Source organism: Miscanthus floridulus, chromosome 19 (genome assembly GCF_019320115.1).
Source record: "Miscanthus floridulus cultivar M001 chromosome 19, ASM1932011v1, whole genome shotgun sequence".
Classification (NCBI taxonomy): Eukaryota; Viridiplantae; Streptophyta; class Magnoliopsida; order Poales; family Poaceae; genus Miscanthus; species Miscanthus floridulus.
In genome coordinates this window covers 110553525-110573806 of record NC_089598.1, presented here as the reverse complement: position 1 = coordinate 110573806, position 20282 = coordinate 110553525, and the positions used below count along the sequence as shown (strand labels likewise).

Here is a 20282-nt window from a genome sequence, read left to right as displayed (position 1 = left end):
ATCGAGAGGACGAGAAGTCGAGAACTACTACTGTCGCACAGTACTACGTGCTAAGCCTTGTTTAGATTGAGGTTAGAAATTAGTATTTGGCACTGTAGCACTTTCGTTTGTATTTGATAATTATTATCCAATCATGGCCTAACTAGGCTCAAAAGATTCGTCTCGTAATTTACAATCAAACTGTGTAATTAGTTATTTTTTTATCTACATTTAATATTCCATGCATGTGTTCAAAGATTTGATGTGATGAAGAGTGTGAAAAAACTTGCAATCTAAACCAGGCCTACACCAGTGCACCACCCTGTGTGTGATTCTGTTCTTGGATTTGAAAAATAAAAAGAATGGTACAGATAATACCGTGTTTTTATTTTCATGATATATCACCATCGTTTAGGGAATGTTTGAAATATTTGTTCCTCAATACCGGTCTGAAAAATGCACAACTCATCAAGCCATGAGTACTACTCACTCAATTGGAGCTAAACCTGTGAACAACCTGCTGATGCGTCCAGAAGAGATAATGGCACTTTTGTTAACTGCTAGTAGCATCAAGAAGCTAGAAATGGCAGTTAACAAAAGTGAAGACTCTGCTGCAGATACACTAAAGGGAAAGAGATTAGTAATAAACAACTAAACAAGGCGGAAGTCAGGAGCAGCAAGCAAGGATCCAAAACCATCTTTCTGGACGCCACGGGCACAGACTTTGAAAGGCTCAACACTCATGACTCGTCAGGCAGAGAGGGCATTCAGATTCAGAGGCAGGACAGGACAGGCTCTTGGCCACACCCACACCCACACTGTGGAAACTTTGGTGAGTGTGGAGTTCCTCCTATTCCTCCTCATTGTCATGCCAGTTGATTGAAATGAAGTGAAATGGATTGATTTCTGTGACAAACATTTTCTTAATCACTACTAGGAGCAGTATTGACTGATAGTCTCTGTCCACTGGTACTACACTACTACTCTTTTTGGAGTATTATGTACTGTATGAGTATATTGTATGTACACTCTTGCAACTATACATGTTACATGCTCCTACATCCTACATACTGGCATCTACTATAATGCACCAATCAAAACTACACTAGGTCTCATTAAGAAAAAGTCATCCGCTGAAAGTCTCTAATCATTATATACCCAGAAAAATACACACATAAATTCGTTTCTTTTAAAATTAAAGGCTAATAAAACACTGAATCGTTTCCAACGACCGATGTTTGATGTGAGAAGCCCCTGCGCCCTCCATCCCACGCGCTGCGATGGAGTCACGCTCACCCCGCACGCGACTCCCGCCTTGCAGCCACGGTTCTTCTTTTTTATTTTTCTGTCTTTTCTCGGCTCAAACGACTGCCGAACCTGGATCTGGATCCCACACGCCGACTCCTCTCCCCACGCCCAGCACCAGGGAGCCGCCGCCGCCGGTGGGAGGGGGCCGCGCGGGGCTGGCCAAGCACCTACAGGCACAGGTGAAAGCTCTAGTTTGGTTTTGGTGAATTGATGAAATCCTAAGTGCTAACCTAGTTTATCAAGTGATCATGAGATAGGTAGCACACTTCAAGTGGAGAAGCTTATGAAGATCATAGCATGACAATGGTGATGGCATGGAGATGATCAAGGGCTTAAACTTGAAAAGAAGAAAGAGAAAAACAAAAAGCTCAAGGCAAAGGTATAACTTGTAGGAGCTATTTTGTTTTGGTGATCAAGACACTTAGAGAGTGTGATCACATTTAGGTTTGATAGCCGTACTATTAAGAGGGGTGAAACTCGTATCGGAATACGGTTATCAAAGTGCCACTAGATGCTCTAACTCATTGCATATGCATTTAGGATCTAGTGGAAAGCTACCACCCTTGATAATATTTGTGAAAATATGCTAACACATGTGCACAAGGTGTTTGCAGGGTTGAGATGGGTTTGGGTCCCTCGCTTTCGGGAAAATGGAATGCCTATTTTCTATTGCGCCGGATGCAAATTCTTGGTGGTTGGCACATTGGAGCAAGGGTTGAAAAGATAGAAGTGAGAACAGAGCTGATGCCAGCATCGGTCCAGTGACCGGACGCTGGATCTAGAAGCACCGGACGCTGACTGCCTGCGTCCAGTCGCGTTGACTGTCGGTACAGTGGCTAGGGTTTACCACCGGACGCTGGACTGTGTCCGGTCGAGGTGGACCGGACGCGTCCGGTCGCGGAAAACTAGGTTTCGACCCTTACTGTACTCGACCAGATGCTGAGGTTCCAGCGTCCGGTCAGTTTCACCGGAGTGTCCGGTCAACTTCATAGCCGTTAGAATCAGTTTGAAGTTGATGACGCGTGGCGTCCATCTGTGGACCGGACGCTGGTCCAGGGTCTGGTCAGGTGGACCGGAGCGTCCGGTCAGAGCGCAGAGTACCTAGTGAAGGGGTACAACGACTCTATTTCGTGGGGGCTTCTATTTAAGCCCCATGGTCGGCTGTGGCTCACATCTTTGGCTATTTTCATTAACATAGCAACCTTGTGAGCTAAGCCAAAGTCCTCCCACTCATGTACATCATTGATTCATCATCATAGTGAGATTGGAAGTGATCCAAGTGCATTGCTTGAGTGATTGCATCTAGAGGCACTTGGTGTTCGTGTTTCGCTGCGGATTTCGCTTGTTACTCTTGGTGGTTGCCGCCACCTAGACGGCTTGGAGCAGCGAGGATCGTCGAGCGGAGGTGGTGATTGTCTCCTGCTCCGATCGTGGTGATTGTGAGGGGTTCTTGACCTTTTCCCGGCGGAGCACCAAAAGGTACTCTAGTGGATTGCTCGTGGCTTGTGTGATCCTCATCTTGTGTTGGTTGTGCGGCACCCTATTGAGGGTTTGGCGTGTGAAGCCAATTAGCGCGTGAACCTCCAAGTGAGTGAATCGCCACAACGAGGACTATCTTGTCGGCAAGCAAGTGAACCTCGGTAAAAATCATTGTGTTCATCATTGATTCCGAGGTGATTGGTCTTCATTGTTATTCATCTTTGTGATTGATTGGTTCTTCATCTACACGACGGTATAACTATCCTAATCACTCTCTTTACTTTACCGCAAACTAGTTGACAAGCTCTTTAGTGTAGCTAGTTGTGAGAGCTTGCTTGGTTGATTGGTGTAGCTCTTTAGTTAGTCTTTGAGAGCACACTAACATAGGATAGTGTCTTTGCTATTGTGTGAATAGACACTATCTAAACTAGAATTGTGGTAGGTGGCTTGCATTTTAAGTAGGCTAGCGCAACACTCGCTTAGCCTCATAATTGTCTAACCACTTTGTTAAGTGTTGTTGTAGAAATTTTATTAGGCTATTCACCCCCCCTCTAGCCATTAGGACCTTTCAGCAGGGCAATGGGCCATCCCTGCCTCTCCCCCACGCGCCGACTCCTATCCCCCTCTCTCCTCCACGCCCAGCACCAGGAAGCCACCGGTGCAGGTGGGACGGGCCGTCGCCACCATGGGAGTTGCCCATCGCAGGGCCTCCTGCCGTCGCCACCATGGGAGTTGCCCATCGAGGAGCGGGGAACGAGGTGGGCGTGATGAACCAATGCTCGGTCATCTGCAAGGTCGGGCGAGCTTCGTCGCCCCTACAACATCAACTTCGACTGTTCTATCCTCGGCATCGTAAGCGGCCCGGAATGCCCACCCTCTCCCGAGTTCCCGTCCGTCTTACGCCGCGCGGACGTGCCTATGACCTGCGTGCTTTTGCAGGGCTAGGTCTGCAAGGCCATCATCTGCCTGGAGATCAATGCGTCCAAGTGAGTCTGGGTTTGTTGGTCAACTGTTCGATGAATTGCCCATGTAAGGAATCTTCTAGGTCCTGTTGTAACCCGCGTCATTTCGTTTGTTGATTGTTGTGGTTCCAGGTGATATTTGACCAGGCGGAGGCTGCGCATATGAGCGGGATGTCTGAGAAGGCATACATCAGATCATCTAATGGACTCCAAAATAGTCTTGGTGTGAAGTATGCTTATCATCCCTATTTTCCTGATCGATGCGTCAAATTCCTACCCTTGATTACTAAAGTGAATTTTGCTCGTGTAGGACGACTTTGGATGTGTGTGAATTGGGCATCCAGTTTGGTTGTGTCAGGTTGATACCTTTTGTTCACATGGGATTTTTAATGTACGTCTTCTCTCATGGCAGTCCGATTGCACTTGCATCAATATTTGAGGGCCTATTGAGTCTGAATTTTTTTTCTTGAGACCATGAATTGTAGACAATGTCATTATGAGCTTCATCGAAACTATCCCCAAGTTTGCAAGTTGCAACCTGATGAGCACTTACCTTGGTCGGTCAGTGTTCATCTTTATTATCTTAAAATAGTAAATGTTGTTTACCAACAACTAGCTAGGGAATTAGGCAATAGGTCAATACAAAAGTCAGTGCCAACTGCTTATGACCTCAAGCTCTGAATTACGGATTTTGTCAATAGCTGTATTTGAAACTTTTTTATTTTGCCATCAAGATATATTCAAACTATTTTCATTCGTTCAAAGCTCAGATTTTCTACTTGGCATTCACACCAGATCTGTAATCCAGTTAAATTAATTCATGCCACTTTATGCAGTTGATTCAATAGGAGCAAGTACAAAAAACATGACCATAAGCTTAATTAAGAGACTCATAAGGCCTTAAGAAAAAGGATTTAAAGTGCATTTAACTAAGAAAATAGGTCATGAGACCTGCAAACTTACTTGGCAATACTACTTAATTACACAAATGCTTTGATTGAAAGTAAATAATTAGTGTTCCGTTGGAGCCACTAATCGTCTTAATATCCCCCAGTGGGTTGATATGCTCTGGCATAATCCAAAGGAAATATTAACAGTAAAATAACCGCTTTGGTTGTGGGATGTTCAAATGCTAGGAACATGTGTCTTAGTCCTATCATCACGCACTAGCAATTCATATATCTGTTATTTCATATTACTATTTCAACAGATTGATTCTTGATGAAATTAGAGAATGGCAATAGCTTGGCTGTGAGCCACTACTCTAGGTGACTGTGGCCTTGTGCACCGGCCACTGCCACCCACCAGACCTGCATGCATGCCATACTGAAGCCAAGAAAGTCGAGCTGGCAGTTGAAGCCGACATTGGCGATGAAGGGGACATGGTGGCAGCTGAAGCTGGGGAGGGCACTAGGGGCTGTGCAAGTGTGCATGGAGGCGGTCAACGGTGAGGCGCGCGGCGGCCGCCACAGAGGACACATGGAGAAGGAGCTGACCACACAAGGGACATGCGGGTCAGTAACTTAGTATGACGCGTCTTCGCATGCCAACCGCTCTGTCTGTGACTGTGTCCTTTGTCAAAGCATATGCACGCAAGGTGTTCGATGGAATTCCCTATTCTTGAATGGAGAGTTCTTGGATGCTTGGTTTAGTCAACATGCTGTTGATTTTTTTTAATTGGTGTTGACAATTCGAGCTTAGTATGTTCAAGTCTTAGAACCCTTCTCTGGTTCGAGTATCTCAATTTGATGCCCAAATTTTTAGAATGTTGACAATGCAAGGTACCTGGTTGTTTTTTGTTTCTTTAGAGATGTTGCTTACTTTAAAAATTCTTGATTATGCTACGAAGTCAATGGTATTCACATCCATTCAATTATTATGAGAAAAATATTCTGTTCAATGTCAAATGATAAAAAATATTTTTGAGGCGGGCATAAGAGTATTTATACACATTTATTTGAGTGGATACATGAAGTGTACATGTATGCACTATCAAAAGGAGTATCATCAAATTGAATGGAATTGTGTTTGCTTGAGTTGATATATATATATATATATATATATATATATATATATATATATATATATATATATATATATATATATATATATTCTATAGCCACTTTGAGTTACGATAATTAATATGTTAATTTACGAGATTATAGTAACTCCATACTAAGTGGTTTACTGTAACGTTATGGTAAATATCTCCATGTGTTATAGTAATCCAACTATCATAAATATGTATTGACATTATCGTAAATTAGTATATAAAATTATTGTAAGTAGAGATGGCTACGGAATAACTTATTTTGTAGCTGGCTACTGAATATACTCTTCCTATATATATATATATATGACAAAAATATTTGGTTATACACCATATATGACATGAGAATCTATGCTTGATTACTAAAAGATATTCGTTGGTTGTTTGATTTGCATTGATATATGCTACCATAGTGTTAGCACGGGCAATATCATTCCTGTGTGCAACTGATGGGATATTTTCCTTGTCCAATATAATTGGCGTGTTTTGGTCCATCTTGAAGTGATTAGTACCTGCAACGCTTAAATTTTTTTGAGCCACAGAAATATGTTTTTGATTGAATCTTAACGAAGTAATTTAAATTTGATAGAATTAACTTGGATCTAATATGGCCCGTAGCGTTAGCACAGGCATGAAGTTGAGGTATTCCACTTAATGTATGTTACTTGTGGGTCTATCTGCAGGCTGCACTCATCGATTTTGATGCACAGTTTCATTCATTGATATAGTGAAAATCGGTCATGGCCTCATGGGAACTTCATTGTTGTGTTCGAAGTTCTGAACATGATGGGCTCTTGTATGCAAAATAGGACAGATGATTTGTGATGATGAAACTTCTTCCTCGAGCAGTGCTACATCGATCCACAAAGCAGGTATGACAGAGAGAAACCACACTGTATATCCAGTTGAAGTTGCCATCCATTAATTAATTTGAGTTCCAACTTTCTATGTTATATTGGCAGATCCAAAATCAATGCTTCATTCCAGGAGGACAAATACCTAGGTTTTGTGATGTTTTTAGGTGGGGATTAGATCCGCACCATTCTTGTTTTGGATTTGTTTTCCTACATGTTCTGATTCATGTTAAGTTGTGTGATGAAATCAAGGCTTCAGACTGAGTCATGTGTTCATGTCTGTATCCGTTGGAGTATTGATTATAAATTTGTTAGATGCAAATCAAGCTTTCTGGAATAATTCTGTCAGTATGCCAGCAAATCAGTTTCCCTCCTGTGCAAATCAGTGCACCGATGCTTAAACCTTGAGTAGGCTAGAAATATCTGTATAATGGATCTGATATTTACTTCATTTTCAAGAAACATATTGTCTAATGAGTCTATAGTACAAGGAATACTAGTACAGTTTTACATAATGCTCTGGTTCTAAATTGCAAGGAGAGGATATTTGAATGTGACCAAATCTTTACTCCTCTCGAAACAAATGCCTAGTTGAGAGAAACACTGGGAGAGAATGATTAGGCCTGAGATCAGATCAAATCAAGCCCCCCCCCCCCCCCCCCCCCCCCGGGCCTCAGAAGATCCCGTGGTGGGTGGGGCCCGCAGGTTTGACCCACAGATGCGTAACGGCTTTGGAGGGCAGCGGCCGTGTCACAGTTTCCCTGCTCATCTCCTGCATTGGCATGCAGGCACAAGGAGGCCCCCGCGTTGGAGCCCCACGTGTCCTCTCTCTATCTCATGGGCCTTTCTGAACTGGGGGGGGGGGGGGGGGGGGGGGTGTACACCTGTGATTCTGTCCCTGTATGCTCTCACTGCTCAGCGATCAGCATACATTGCCCTCCACGTCAGAGCCTCTTGAAGCATCAAGCAACTGTTTATGATTCAACATAAGCTCGGATTACTGAATAACAATCGAAAATAATATATATTCTCTCAGTTCTAAATTAAATTATAGTTTAGTTTAATGGTATGTTGATTTTTTCTAACCGTAACAATGGTTATAGAAAAGTACATAACAACTAAAACACTAAATTAGTTCCGTTAAGTTTTCCCTTGGAGCTACTACTTTGATCAAGCTTTTTTTATAACATGTATAAAAGTATAAGTTCTTACATATATAGGGGCCTGATCCTAGAGGGAAAACTTTATTTTTACCCGTTTATTCTAATATGCTTTCTCTTTTAGTACAAGTTTTTTAATAACATAACATTGTTAGAAGTCGTGATTCAGTATGTTAAGTAATGTATTAATTGATATATTTAGTTATGACATTACTTAAGACACTTTTACTCAGTTTTATCATTTAAAATTAAGGTGAACTGACAATAGTATGAATAAGTCATATCAAGTTTACAAAAACTTCATTAATTAAAAACTTATCAAAATCCATATATGGGCTTTACCTTTTACAGCCTATTATAGAAATGTCATGTGGAAAAAAATATTTTACTTCCTAGAATCTGATAGGATCGTATCCTTTGATCATGATCTTGTGACTTGTGACTTTGTGAGGCAACAAAAAGATCCCTGACTAGAATCAGGATCCTGCAGGTGACCTTGCTGTACAAATCTGCATGCAGTAGCTACTTGTTCCACATGCATGTCAGTACATGTATATATATACATGTGATGAGTATAGTAGTATTTATTTGGTGGCTCCTGTTGATCAGGATGCATGATCTGTTCCCCCAAACCCCTGGTAATAACAAGTAACCTGCAGATCGATATATGATCACCCAATTGATATATGAATGAACACAAGCATCAAGTTGACATCATGGCTGTGGTTGGGTTTTCAACTTCAACAACGCATGCATGCGTGCTTGGTGTGGCAACGATAGATACCATGACAGGTCGTTTTTGATGAATAGAATATATATATTGCCTACTTAATACGACCTGTCAGGTTCAGTTTGCATTGCATGCATGCATATGCCAGGGTCTGGACGGGATTTTTTATTCATCCCGTAGGTCGGCCTGTCTGTCTTGTCTGTGTCCTTTAATAACTAGAAAAAAAAAACTAAGGATAACCAAAAAAAAACGTCCCGTTTTTATGGTCCCCGGCAGGTCACGATGAGAAGAATGTACTAGAGAGTATAAAATTTTCTAGCTCTGACTGCTGCGAAGAATCCATAAATCGTGGCCCCGTTCGCGTGTCTTGAGCCCGGTTTGATTCGTATTTCTTCAGAATTTCTTCGTACCATCCAAATTTCTCCAGAACCATACCATCTAAACGGGGCCATAGTATAAAACGGCTCATCTTGCTCTTCTATAGCTTTGCTGCTAAAGCCGTTTTCTACATTGCCATTTAGTACAACTTCCGCCGAAGCTACGGAATAGTCCCTTAGCTGCAGCGGAGTTTTCGCAATTAGATCAAGCGCTTAAGGCAGCATTTCATTGGTGGGCCCACTTAAAACTTTTGGATTTGTCAGTTTGTAAGCCGTGTGTATCTTAGGCTCTTAGGTTAGACGCTGAAATTAAGAGTGCCATCAAGGTGATTTGTAGTGTAGTCTTGATTTTAGGGAAAGCTTAGTTTACTAGTAAAAAGGGGAAAAAGGAGAAAGATTTAGAAGTAGCGCACACGGCTCTGTTTGCTTGTTCTATTTAACCGGCTTTAATCCATACAAATCAACCGTAAAATAATATTTTTTTTCTTACAATAGACCAGCTATATAAATTAGCGGAAGCTAATTTAATACCAGCCGAACAGGGACGCGCGCTAGGTTGCTGGCGAGAAGCGTCCAAGAATGGGGACTGAAAAGGCGAGGAGGAAAACCAGAAACCGGCATGGTTTTGGATGTAGCACCACACCGCTTGTTTTTGGATTGTCCTATATGCATGTGTTACTGTACAATACGAAGGCAACGGATCACGGATTACCCTCTCGCTCTCGCCCACAATATTTGCTCACAGTCGCAGCACATCATGTCAGTCATCAGCAGGTAGCTAGAGAGCGCACACACGCACGAACACATGCACACGCTACATAGCAATGTTCTCCCTCTGTTTTTCTTTCTTTCTTTCTTTCTCCGAAGAATCCAGTACTACTCCAAGGCCTTGTTTAGATCGCAAGAGTTAGAAAAATTTGGTACTGTAGTACTTTCGTTTGTATTCGACAATTATTGTTTAATCATGGACTAACTAGGCTCAAAAGATTTATCTCGTAATTTACAATCAAACTATGTAATTAGTTATTTTTTTTCTACATTTATTGCTTCATGCATGTGTCCCTAGATTCGATGTAATGGAGAAAGTGAAAAAACTTAGAACTTTGAAGCAATCTAAACAAAGCCCAAAGTCCTTTTCTTTTTCAGAAGAGAATCACTAGCTTAGATATAGCAGTAGACTCTACAAGTAGCAGTAGTGTGTGGTGCTTTTTGGTGGTGTCCCGTCGGTAGCTGCTGCTGCTGCTGGGCCATTTGGGGTTCCGCAAGAACATGGAGCATAATAGCCGGCCTCCATGCATCTTCCTCCTCCATCTCGATCGCCTGCTCATGCATTCTTCTTCTCCTATAGTATTATATATATCAATGCAACAACCGGCCGGATTCCATTCGATTCGATGTAGATGTAGGTATAGCTTGGCTCGCCCTGCACGTACGCACCGGCGGCCGGCCCACCGCCGGATACGCCACCTGGCCGGCCGGCCTTGTCGTGCCTCTGCAACGTCCAGTCATGCATGCATGCATGGATGCACCACCGTACCAACCATCCATGGGTTTCTTCTTGCCTGCCGGCTGCCGCCTCGCCATTGCCAGCCGATACGCCAATCCATTCTTTTCCCACCTCTATCGACGACGACGATCCATCGCCTTCCACTGCCCACTGACCACTGACCACCACCACCTCCGTCGAAGGCTGCCTCTCCCGACTTGCAAGACATCGATCTGAAGATGAAGCCAGCCAAGCGTTGATCGTCAGAGATGCATGGCGTTGTACATTACAAGGGAAGATCGAAGGCCCCAGCAGCAGTTTAGTTGTTGGCAGTGGCGCTGGTGAGGTTTTGGTAACCGGTTCACCAAGGAAAGCTAAAACTAATAAGTAGAGTAATAGTTCATGAATCTATAGACAATAAAATATTAAACTTTACTCATCAAACTTTGTTAACTGTAACAACAGCCAGTGTATTAGCATTAGCAACTGATGATGATCGTTCTAATAAAGGTTTAGGTGCCCACCACGCATGCTGGTAGCCTGGTAGCCGGGCGGGCAGCGGCAAAGAGGCATGCACAGAGGATGAGAGGATCGATCCCCCCCCCCCCAATCCATGAGACATGAGAGAGGAGAGAATGGGTGGGAGGAGGAGAGGAGCAACGACAAGCGCATGGCGCCACGGACCTCGGGAACTGCGCACGCGCCCCCTCTCACTCTCTCTCTGCTCTGCGTCTGCGTCTGCGTCTGCTGCTGGGGCTGTTTGGCTGCTGCAGTGCTGCTCACTACAGCCCAGCATGCATGTATGCAGTGCAAGGCCTGTGGCGTCTCTGCCGGATTCCAGTCCAGGCAGGCCCATGTGTATGTATACCGTTCTCGTTCGCGAGCACACGATACGAATAAATAATTGAAGGCGATGATCGATATATAATTGCATTATTACGATCTGCACGCCGCATGCATGCATGATTCAGCACAGTACAGCACGCACGTACGAGGCGTCGTACAAATCCAAAGAAAGGCTTGTCGCCGATGCGTCCTCCGTTCCAGACAGTTGTCCGCGCTCCGCAGCCTGGCAGTTGCAGGCGGCGTCCGATCGATTCCCATCCCCTCGACCTCGAGTCGATCTCTCTCCCATGAAACAGAAATGCATCACTCTCATGCTGCTGCCTTGCGTTGCTCCCTTGCCACGGATCAAGAATCTGTGTTTACCTTTGCCACTCACCCACAGGCCACACCCCTGCCTGCCAGACCTGCCCTCCCTTTCTTTCTTTCCCGGCCCCGCCAGGTCTGCCCTGCTCCTCCGGTGACTGTAGCTGTAGTACTCCTACGCAAAAAGAAGCAAGAGAATTAAGCTGCTGCTGTTGGGTGCAGGGAGTGAGCTGGAGAGAGTACGGTACCCTTCCTTGATCAATTCAAATCCAATCCACTCGCTCTCAACCCCAGAAAGTGAAGTGGTGTCCACTTAATGATGAGATACCTACGGAGCAAAAGCAAAGCAACACGGGCTGGCTGGCGGGCTCCATCAGCTTTCAGCCACGATCTCTACTACATGGCCATGGAATGGACGACGGATGGATCACCAGACACATAATCATATACCAGGGGCAGGGGGCAACGGCAGCGGCGCATCCATCACTAGAGGCAAGGCGGCAGCCCTTTTGTCTCCTCACTCATGCCACCGTTTCTCTTCATCGCACGTCGTCTTGCCACACTTACCATCATCCTGTCAAGGTGAATTCATTGTGAATATTCCACCTACTGGGCCGGGCCTTCGCGCCTTTCAAGGATTCGAATTATGATAGCCACGTAGCCACTGTGCGGCCATGATCCCAAACAGTCACACCTCTCAGAAACCCGCCCAATGGAACCAAAGTCCCAAGTCATTCTTTAGAAGGAATCATCGCAGGCTACAAACAAAGGTGCTCATACAAATGTATCACACAATCCACAGACGCGGGAAAATAGTCCACAAGTCCACAGCTACAACAGTCAAACCATATCACGGGCCATCGCAGCAGCCGTGAGGACATCCATTTTGCCGTTCCGTTGGTCACCACCGAAACAGGCAGAGCGAAAAGCCTCTATTTTTACCTGTCATAGCCACCGCCGCCCGCCCGGCGGCCTCCACCGTAGCCCCTTTCTGGCATCCGATACGGCGAAATCGATCGCTCCCTCCTTGACCTACCACCGCCATAAGGAGGCGGGGAGTAGCCCCGGCCGCCGCCCCTGCTTTCGTAGTAGTCTCGAGGGTCCCTGTGGGGAGAGTAGTCCCGGCTGTCCTTGTAGGAGGGATAATAGTCCCGGCTGTCCCTGTAGGAGGGATAATAGTCCCGGCTCTCCCTGTAGGAGGAAGAGTACATGGGAGGCGGGGACCTGCGGTAGCCATAGCCACCGCCATTGCCATAATACTCATCACGCCCACCACCATAGCCTCTACGGAATCTCCCACGCTCTCTACGCTCGTACCGATGGCCTGTCAATGGTATCAAGGTGTAGGATAACTGCATAAGTAGTGAGTAATACCAATGGTCTGTCAAAGTGTAGGATAACTGCATAGTAGTGAGTACCACAGGATATATATTTTATACAGTAAAAGCAAAAGAAAAGGGTCGGATGAGTCACCAAGCAATAAGTGATGAGACATGTCACGGCAAAAGTAAAAGGGAAACAGATAGAAATAAACTGAAAGGATTCAAAAGGGAATTGGTATCTACAGAACTAAAAATGCGGCTTCCATACCAAGATAGCTTCCAGGAGTTGGTGTCCTTGGGCGACCACGGCGTGACTGAGACAACGGAAGGAGAAATTTTAGTCAGATTACAAAGAATGGTAATAATATGATTAAAAGTAGTATCATTCAGGATCATGTAAGTAATTACAAGTTCCTCTTACAATCAATGGATACACGCCCTGCAATAACGGACCAAGGGAGGAAATAAGTAACGAAGAGCCCAAACTTCAACTAGCAGGCATCCAAAGTTGCTATCGCACATGGCACCACACATGCTTGACTAACGAATTGGCAATGCCCGTTGATTAGTTGATGTGGAAGTTGAAGGTGAATGCTCAGGTTTAGTTGAAAAATTGCTATGTTAAGTTGTTGTGAATCTTGTGGTGCATGGTAACCCTTTGGGCTGTCCACTGAACGAGCCATATGAGCTAAAGTTGGAATTGGTGAACTCAGCATCTTGATTGCTGGACATAGCTTGCACAATATCTTCTGAATAATAACCAAAAAAACTTCCAGGTCAACACTCTGCACATATATGGTTGCACTTTATTTAGCATCAACAACCCTGGTGGAGGTAAACACAATTACCTTCTCAACTGTGATGTTTCGACCTTCCATTACAGAATCATTAAGATACTTGATGCAACGCTCAGCTTCTTCAACAGTGTCCATGGTGACAAAGGCAAATCCACGGGAAACACGTGTATGGGGTTCAAGAACAACATGGCAACCAACCACCTAGTCCAAAAGAGATGTCATGATGAGATACTTCTCAGAGAGATTAAGCTTAAACTCTGTATGAAGTCACTAACCCTTCCATGCTTAGAGAAATAATCTTTAACATCCCTTTCAGTCACCCTGGAAGAGAGCCCAGTCACATACAGAGTATTTCCGTGGTTAACAGCCTCCTCCCTGCAAACAGGAAAGAAATCAGAATGTGGCCACTGCAGATAAAGTATAAGCAAATGTAAAACTAAATGGCACGAAATCTTTAGGTGTCTCATTGAGTGAAAAACAATGTTTTCGCCTCTCTTTTCTCCTACTGTATCTCTTTTACTAGTCCCAAATGTACATGCCATCCAAACTATTAAAACATTATTCCATTAGCAAAATCTGTTATCTACTTCTTTATCAGTGAATTTCCTTTCCAATTTCAGCTACTATTTCCATATTACATTGGGCCGTCACACATCGGTTGTTGCAAATCATCTCACCAAAGCAACGAAATTCCTTATACTCGCTATATGTAGTTTGCAAGTCAAATACATTGCATGACTTTCAACTATCACAACAAATCTATATCAAAGATGGCATGTTTAAATACTTAAAAGAAAATATAATGAACAGCTATAATAATAGGTGCAGAACAGATTTTTTTACTCTTAGCCCACATCAACAAATGCTATTACAACATGAATATCACTTAACTCCAGCAATACAATTACCATATACATTCAAATTTTCTAGTGATAAAGGGAAAATCGTACAAATTTAAGCAACACACTAGCAAACAATTTATACCACATGTGTAGCAAACATTTTAAAGCACATGTAGCGTTGCAAACGAAGGAAAGGAGTAAACTGAGAACCTCTCATGGCTTCTAGACCTTGACCTCGCCTGAGATCTAGGATCAGGCACAGGCGACCTAGACTGAGACCGAGCTGGAGATTGTGACCTTGACCTCGCTTTTGGGTGCCCCCTGCTGTATGAAGGGGACCTCGAGTACCTACAAATAAGAAATTGCCACAGGCATGCATTAAACGTTAAACAACGCTTAGAGTTGTGATAAACTGTTCCGGTGAAAGATGGCAATAGAATGTGCAGTTGAAAATCTAAATGAGCATGCAAAATCACTTTATTGATCTACACAGTTTTCAAACTTCACAGGATATTCCATGTCTACTGATAGGACACTGTTACAGAGGAACACTGAAATACGATAGGCACCACATATAAATCATAGTCATAATTAAAATTGGCAGCCAACCTGATACTTTTAAAACCAACACAAAGTTGCAGCAGGAATTAGGACCATGAGCACAGATATAAAAGAATGCAAAATGCAAATTTCATGAAGTGTGTCTAGAACAGATGTTTCTTGCCTTATCATTCATCACTAACATAGATATGCCATGAATTATCTGAATGAATCGACTAAATTTAACTCTAGTGATATCTCTCAATAAAGGCAGGAACACCACCATAGAGGATACTTTCTCCACAAAAACCAGCGGTGCCTTCCAGCACTGATTTACAGCAAATATTAACAAACCATTTGATGTTTCTTCAGTTTCTCTAAGCAATGAGTGACTACAATGTATAGGAGGCAGCCTTTTTCAAGGAAAAGGGTTGTCCTCGACTGAGTAATGGACCAAGTTTCAAAGACTATTCCTCATACGAAAATGAAACATAAGAATGACATCATTGCCTAAAAAACAATGGATTGACCAGATGATGGCCAGACAAATCCTAGGACCAAGCTATTCCTCAAAACAAACGTACCCTAAGATAAAGCACCAGAACTAATAGTCTAGTTGTGTGCAATGACAGACTAACACCTTCAGGAGCTAGTAAATTCAAGCCTGACATGAATAGCACTTGTTTGAGGGCACTTCTGACAAATAGATAGAACTATATTAACATAGCAAAAGGAATGCAAGGAGAAGCTTAGCACTTAAGTATGTTCATGGATTATGTCTCCAAAATTAACCTGACCTCATAAATACAATGAGACATGTCTATATAAGACTCAAAAAGACATAGAACCTGACTCTAACCAGTTAAGCTATTAAGTGCATTAACAATTTGGTCAAAACTATCAAGGGGCTGTTTGGATTGAACCATAGCCAGGCAACACTCACCAGGCAGCCAAAATGCAATGACTGAGAATGTTTTGCCCGCCAGGCAGGTTTGCCTGGTGTCAACTGTGAAACCGAACAGGCCCGACCATGCACACTTTGGATAGCAAGCAAGTCATGCCAGAATCATGACAAACACCATCGTTTCTGGTTAAAGGCGTATGAGGCTACACTAAACATGCACATAACCGATTCAAACACAAACCTAACCTGATTTAAAGACACAAATTACAGACATGCGCAATCTAGATAGTAAGCAAGTTGTGCCAGATTCAAAAACAATATCATGAAAAACATCACTGCTTGTGGTTATTGAAGGTTTAGGAGGCTACACCAAAACCTTTAGGAGAAAGGGACTTAGTAGAGAAAAACTAATGCAGGCAAGCTGGTTCATCCATATTTGATAACCGAGGAGCTCCCACTAGAGATCTTAAGATGCACAAGGCGTCTAAACATACAGCTACCACTGCCCTCATAAGCACAAGAAGCGAGATACATCGAGCCTCACGATTCATTATTTAACTCAAAACATGACAAATAAAACAACAGAAATCACAATCAGACATTCCCTCCCGCAGATCCTACTATATTCTCTATGGATCCTCAGTTTTCCCATACTACCCCAATGAAATCAAACAGCACCCACAGAACTAAGCTGAAATCCCATAAGTTAACACCACTAGGGCCAGATCAGGGGTGACCAACGACCGAGGATGATTATGACGCCCATATACGAATAGAGAAGCCGGCGTAGTTACCTCCTGCGCGGGGAATCGGCCTGCGAAGACGTAGAGGGAGCATCACCCAAAAAGCAAAGCGTCAGTGCGGGGATCAACGGAATCACCGGACGAGAAGAAAAAATAAATCACAAACACGAATGGAACAGCGACGGCGAGGAGGGGAAGAGGGGATCACCATGTCGCGAAGCGGGGGCGGGGGCGGGGGCGGGGGAGCTCCCAGGCGGTCGCGCGCGCGGGGCTAGGGTTTGGCTGCGCGTTCGCTTCTCCCCCTTCCCTCCTCGGCTCTCCCTTTCTGTTGTGGCGTGCACAGCACTGCGCTCTCCGCTCCGAATTGTTCCGCGTTGTGTATTTGTCGGGGGACCGCAACAGCTGGTGGGCTTCGAGGTCAACCCTTTCCGGCCCGGCCCGGCCCAGTTAGGACAGATGCGGGGTGGAAGAGCCGAAAAGGCGAGCCGAGGAAGGGAAGGGAACCCTCGTGACCGGCGGCGGCGAGGGGAGATGCCGCCGGAGAGGACGAGGATGGAGGAGCTGTGGGAGCGCGAGGTCGGCGGCCTCCCACCCAAGCGCTTCGCCAACTCCGTCATGGCCTCCAAGGTTTTCCCGTCTCCCTCGTCTCTTATTTTGTGCTCCGATGAGGATCTCACGGTTCCGTTTGTACTTTATACCATCCACATGGTTCTGTGAATTCGAAGAAAAATTAGGTTCTAGGACTGAGGAATTAGTGCGTTAGATTCGGTTTCGAGCTAGGCCTACGCGCTTGGGGAGTTTGGGAGAGGATGAGGGGGCAGCTGGTAACCAGTTTGCCTGTGCGCAGGAGTATGTGCAGTCTCTCAACATCCAAAAGCGGCTACGGAAGCACAGGGGCTGCGTCAACACGATAAGCTTCAGCGCCGACGGGAGGCTGCTCCTCTCCGGGTCGGACGACCGGACCCTCGTGCTCTGGGACTGGCAAGAGGCGGCGCCGGCCTTGTCGTTCCACACCGGGCACAGCAACAACGTGTACCACGCGCTGTTCATGCCTGTCTCGGGTGATCGGAGCATCGTCTCATGCGCTGCTGATGGGGAGGTATCCATATGTTACAGTTTTACATGGCGTTGCCCTTGCAACAACAAATTCAATGATCTGGTCTGCGTTTGTCATTTATGGATTCGAAACAGGTCATCCATTCGCAGATACAGGAAGGGGGTCGAGTGATTACAGACAAACTCGTTGAGTTGGAGTTTGCAGTACACAGGTTGGCTGTTGAGCCAGCAAGTCCTCACACGTTCTACTGCTGCTGCCAAGATAGCTCCGTGTGGCTTGTATGTTGTTGAGTTCCTTTGCTTCTTTCTATCGCTGCTCAGATTCTTCATCTGCTGACTCTGTTCTCTCCCCAGTTTGATCTTAGGGGGGAAAATGCCATGGAACTATTTAAATGTAGGGCTCCAGACTATTACGCTGCTGAAAACATCGCACTCTATGCTATTGCCTTAGACCCAAGGAAGCCCTGTTGTTTCGCAGTTGCTGGATCAGATCAGTATGTAAGGATATATGATACCCGCAAGATTTTTGTGGATGGGAATTCTAGTTCCAGTTGCCCGACTGAGCACTTCTGCCCTCCACATTTGATTTGTCAAGTTGAAGAAGAAATAACTGGTTTGGCCTACTCACAGACCAGCGAGCTATTAGCGTCCTATAGTCATGACGATATCTACCTTTTCTCAAGAGAGCATGGTTTACACTTCAACAATGTTGAGGTCAATAAACAACTCCTGAAGGATGCGATTGAGCCTTCCTTTTCCTTTGGTGATAAGTTGCCTATACCTAAGACATTCAAGGGACACGAGAACGTAGAAACCATGAAGGGGGTCAACTTCCTTGGGCCCAACTGTGATTTTGTTACCTCTGGGTCAGACTGTGGCAATATATGTATTTGGAGAAAGAAGGATGCAGAACTGATCAGAGCGATGCGTGGAGATAAGCGGATTGTAAACTGTGTCGAACAGCACCCTTGTGGGATTGTTCTAGCAAGTAGTGGCATTGATAAAGATATCAAGATTTGGGAACCTGGTGAAGGTGAAAACCTCTCCATCACTGAAGCTCACGAGGTATGTGGATGTTGTACTTGAGTCTCTTATCCTTCTCCTTCCTTGTTGGCTATTATGTTCTTTGTATGGACAACTTGCCATAAATCGCCTAATGTATTGAATAGGCATGGAAAAATCTTCACATAGCAACATTTGCATAATGAATTAGCTTGCTTGGTATTTGTATTGTGAATCTGAAGTATCCAGTGTATAAAGGAGAAGGATCAGTTTCACGTTAGAAAGTAACTTGAGTTAGGAATGACGGTTTCTTGTTGAAGTTGCTATTGAACTATCAGAATCTAACATTATGAAAATCCGTGTAATGTTGATTAATGCAAAAGAAATATTCAGTAGTTTGATACACCACAGTTCATATTATATATAAGGTATAAAACTAAAAGATAGTGATCAAATTATAGTTTAAGCTTTTAAAATGGACAATTATTTTAATGAAAAAATAAAAAGGATGTGGTATCTAATCTCTTAGTCCATGCAAAGTTATATTTTGGCATTATAACAGTCGTATGATCCTCCAAACCATATTCCTGTTCTTATTATGTGACACTGTTGGAGATATCGGTTTCTGCTGCCCTACTTTTTGAGTTTGAACAGAGTTGCAAAAAAAATGCTATTGCTATATGAGTGATTTTGAATCCTGATGTGGAATTTAAATTTTGAAGGACGATGAAGATATTTGGATCTCCAGCGATTATGATTCTGATGGCTTTATTATCAACGACGGCTTTGGTTATGTGATGGACTTGGATCCTATCCATTTATATGAAAACGGTGATCATGAATCTGAGGATGATGAAGATACATCGTCAGGGGAACATGATGACGGAGATAACAGTGCCGAAGAAGATTTTGATGGTGGAAACAGTGCTGGAGATGAGGGCGATGATTGATGATGATATGATAGGTGAGGGAGATTGCATTCAGCTATTAGATCAAGAACAGCTGATTCTGTGGTCGTTTTAGTTGTAGCTTTGTAAGTTATCTTGCGAGGAGCAAGGCTTATAAAAAAACGAAAAACGTGCTTAGCTAGGATTATCAAGAGTTTATGTACGATGCCTCCTAGGTTACTGTTTGGTGTTCCTCTTCATTGTGTACTATTTCACCTGTATATATTTTCTTCCAGATTGAGATAGTCTAGCGTAGCGATGTAAATGTATTGTGAAAGCAATTATTCCAACGAGAGACTGACATCAGAGCAACTTTGGATCATGATGTTGAATAACATCAAGTATTCAACCATTCATATGTTTATCAAAAAAAAAAAAAAACCATTCATATGTTAGTAGAGAGTTTATGAAAACCTGTTTGCTCTTCATGGATTGCTCCTCGCAGTATGGGCACGCACTGGAATCAGCACAACGTGCAAAGTCTTTTTTACTAGTTTGGAGGAATCTTTTATATATTTAGATTAGATTTAGAAAATAATTCAATTCCTGGAATGTTATTATTTGTTTAGAGCGGCTTATTTTTATCTAGTAAGTA

The 20282-nt window shown here is 43.9% G+C and overlaps 2 protein-coding genes across 2 annotated transcripts; one reads left to right on the top strand and one right to left on the bottom strand.

Annotated features, from left to right (window-relative positions):
* Positions 1-12290: 12290 nt before the first annotated feature.
* Positions 12291-17049, bottom strand: LOC136527136 (serine/arginine-rich splicing factor SR45a-like). The gene is made up of 7 exons (XM_066519756.1): positions 16891-17049; positions 16734-16753; positions 14706-14843; positions 13929-14028; positions 13705-13854; positions 13125-13170; positions 12291-12858 (listed from the first exon to the last, which is right to left on the bottom strand). The coding sequence occupies exons 1-7, from the start codon at positions 16891-16893 to the stop codon at positions 12473-12475; spliced, it is 843 nt and encodes a 280-aa protein (XP_066375853.1). The 5' UTR covers positions 16894-17049; the 3' UTR covers positions 12291-12472.
* Positions 17050-17119: 70 nt separating this feature from the next.
* On the top strand, positions 17120-19988 carry LOC136527135 (uncharacterized). The gene is made up of 5 exons (XM_066519755.1): positions 17120-17309; positions 17530-17781; positions 17874-18017; positions 18093-18803; positions 19463-19988. Exons 1-5 carry the CDS (start codon positions 17139-17141, stop codon positions 19688-19690), a joined length of 1506 nt encoding a protein of 501 aa, XP_066375852.1. The 5' UTR covers positions 17120-17138; the 3' UTR covers positions 19691-19988.
* The last annotated feature ends 294 nt before the right edge of the window (positions 19989-20282 follow it).

Excerpts from the sequence above, each read along its gene's own strand:
- LOC136527136 (XM_066519756.1), bottom strand. Across the intron at positions 14,844-16,733 it reads GCCGATTCCCCGCGCAGGAG|GTACTCGAGGTCCCCTTCAT; the intron begins GTAACTACGCCG and ends TCTTATTTGTAG. Across the intron at positions 13,171-13,704 it reads GAAACATCACAGTTGAGAAG|TCACGCCGTGGTCGCCCAAG; the intron begins GTAATTGTGTTT and ends CCGTTGTCTCAG.
- LOC136527135 (XM_066519755.1), top strand. The coding sequence starts at position 17,139 with ATGCGGGGTGGAAGAGCCGAAAAGGCGAGCCGAGGAAGGGAAGGGAAC. Across the intron at positions 17,782-17,873 it reads CATGCGCTGCTGATGGGGAG|GTCATCCATTCGCAGATACA; the intron begins GTATCCATATGT and ends GATTCGAAACAG. Across the intron at positions 18,804-19,462 it reads CCATCACTGAAGCTCACGAG|GACGATGAAGATATTTGGAT; the intron begins GTATGTGGATGT and ends TAAATTTTGAAG.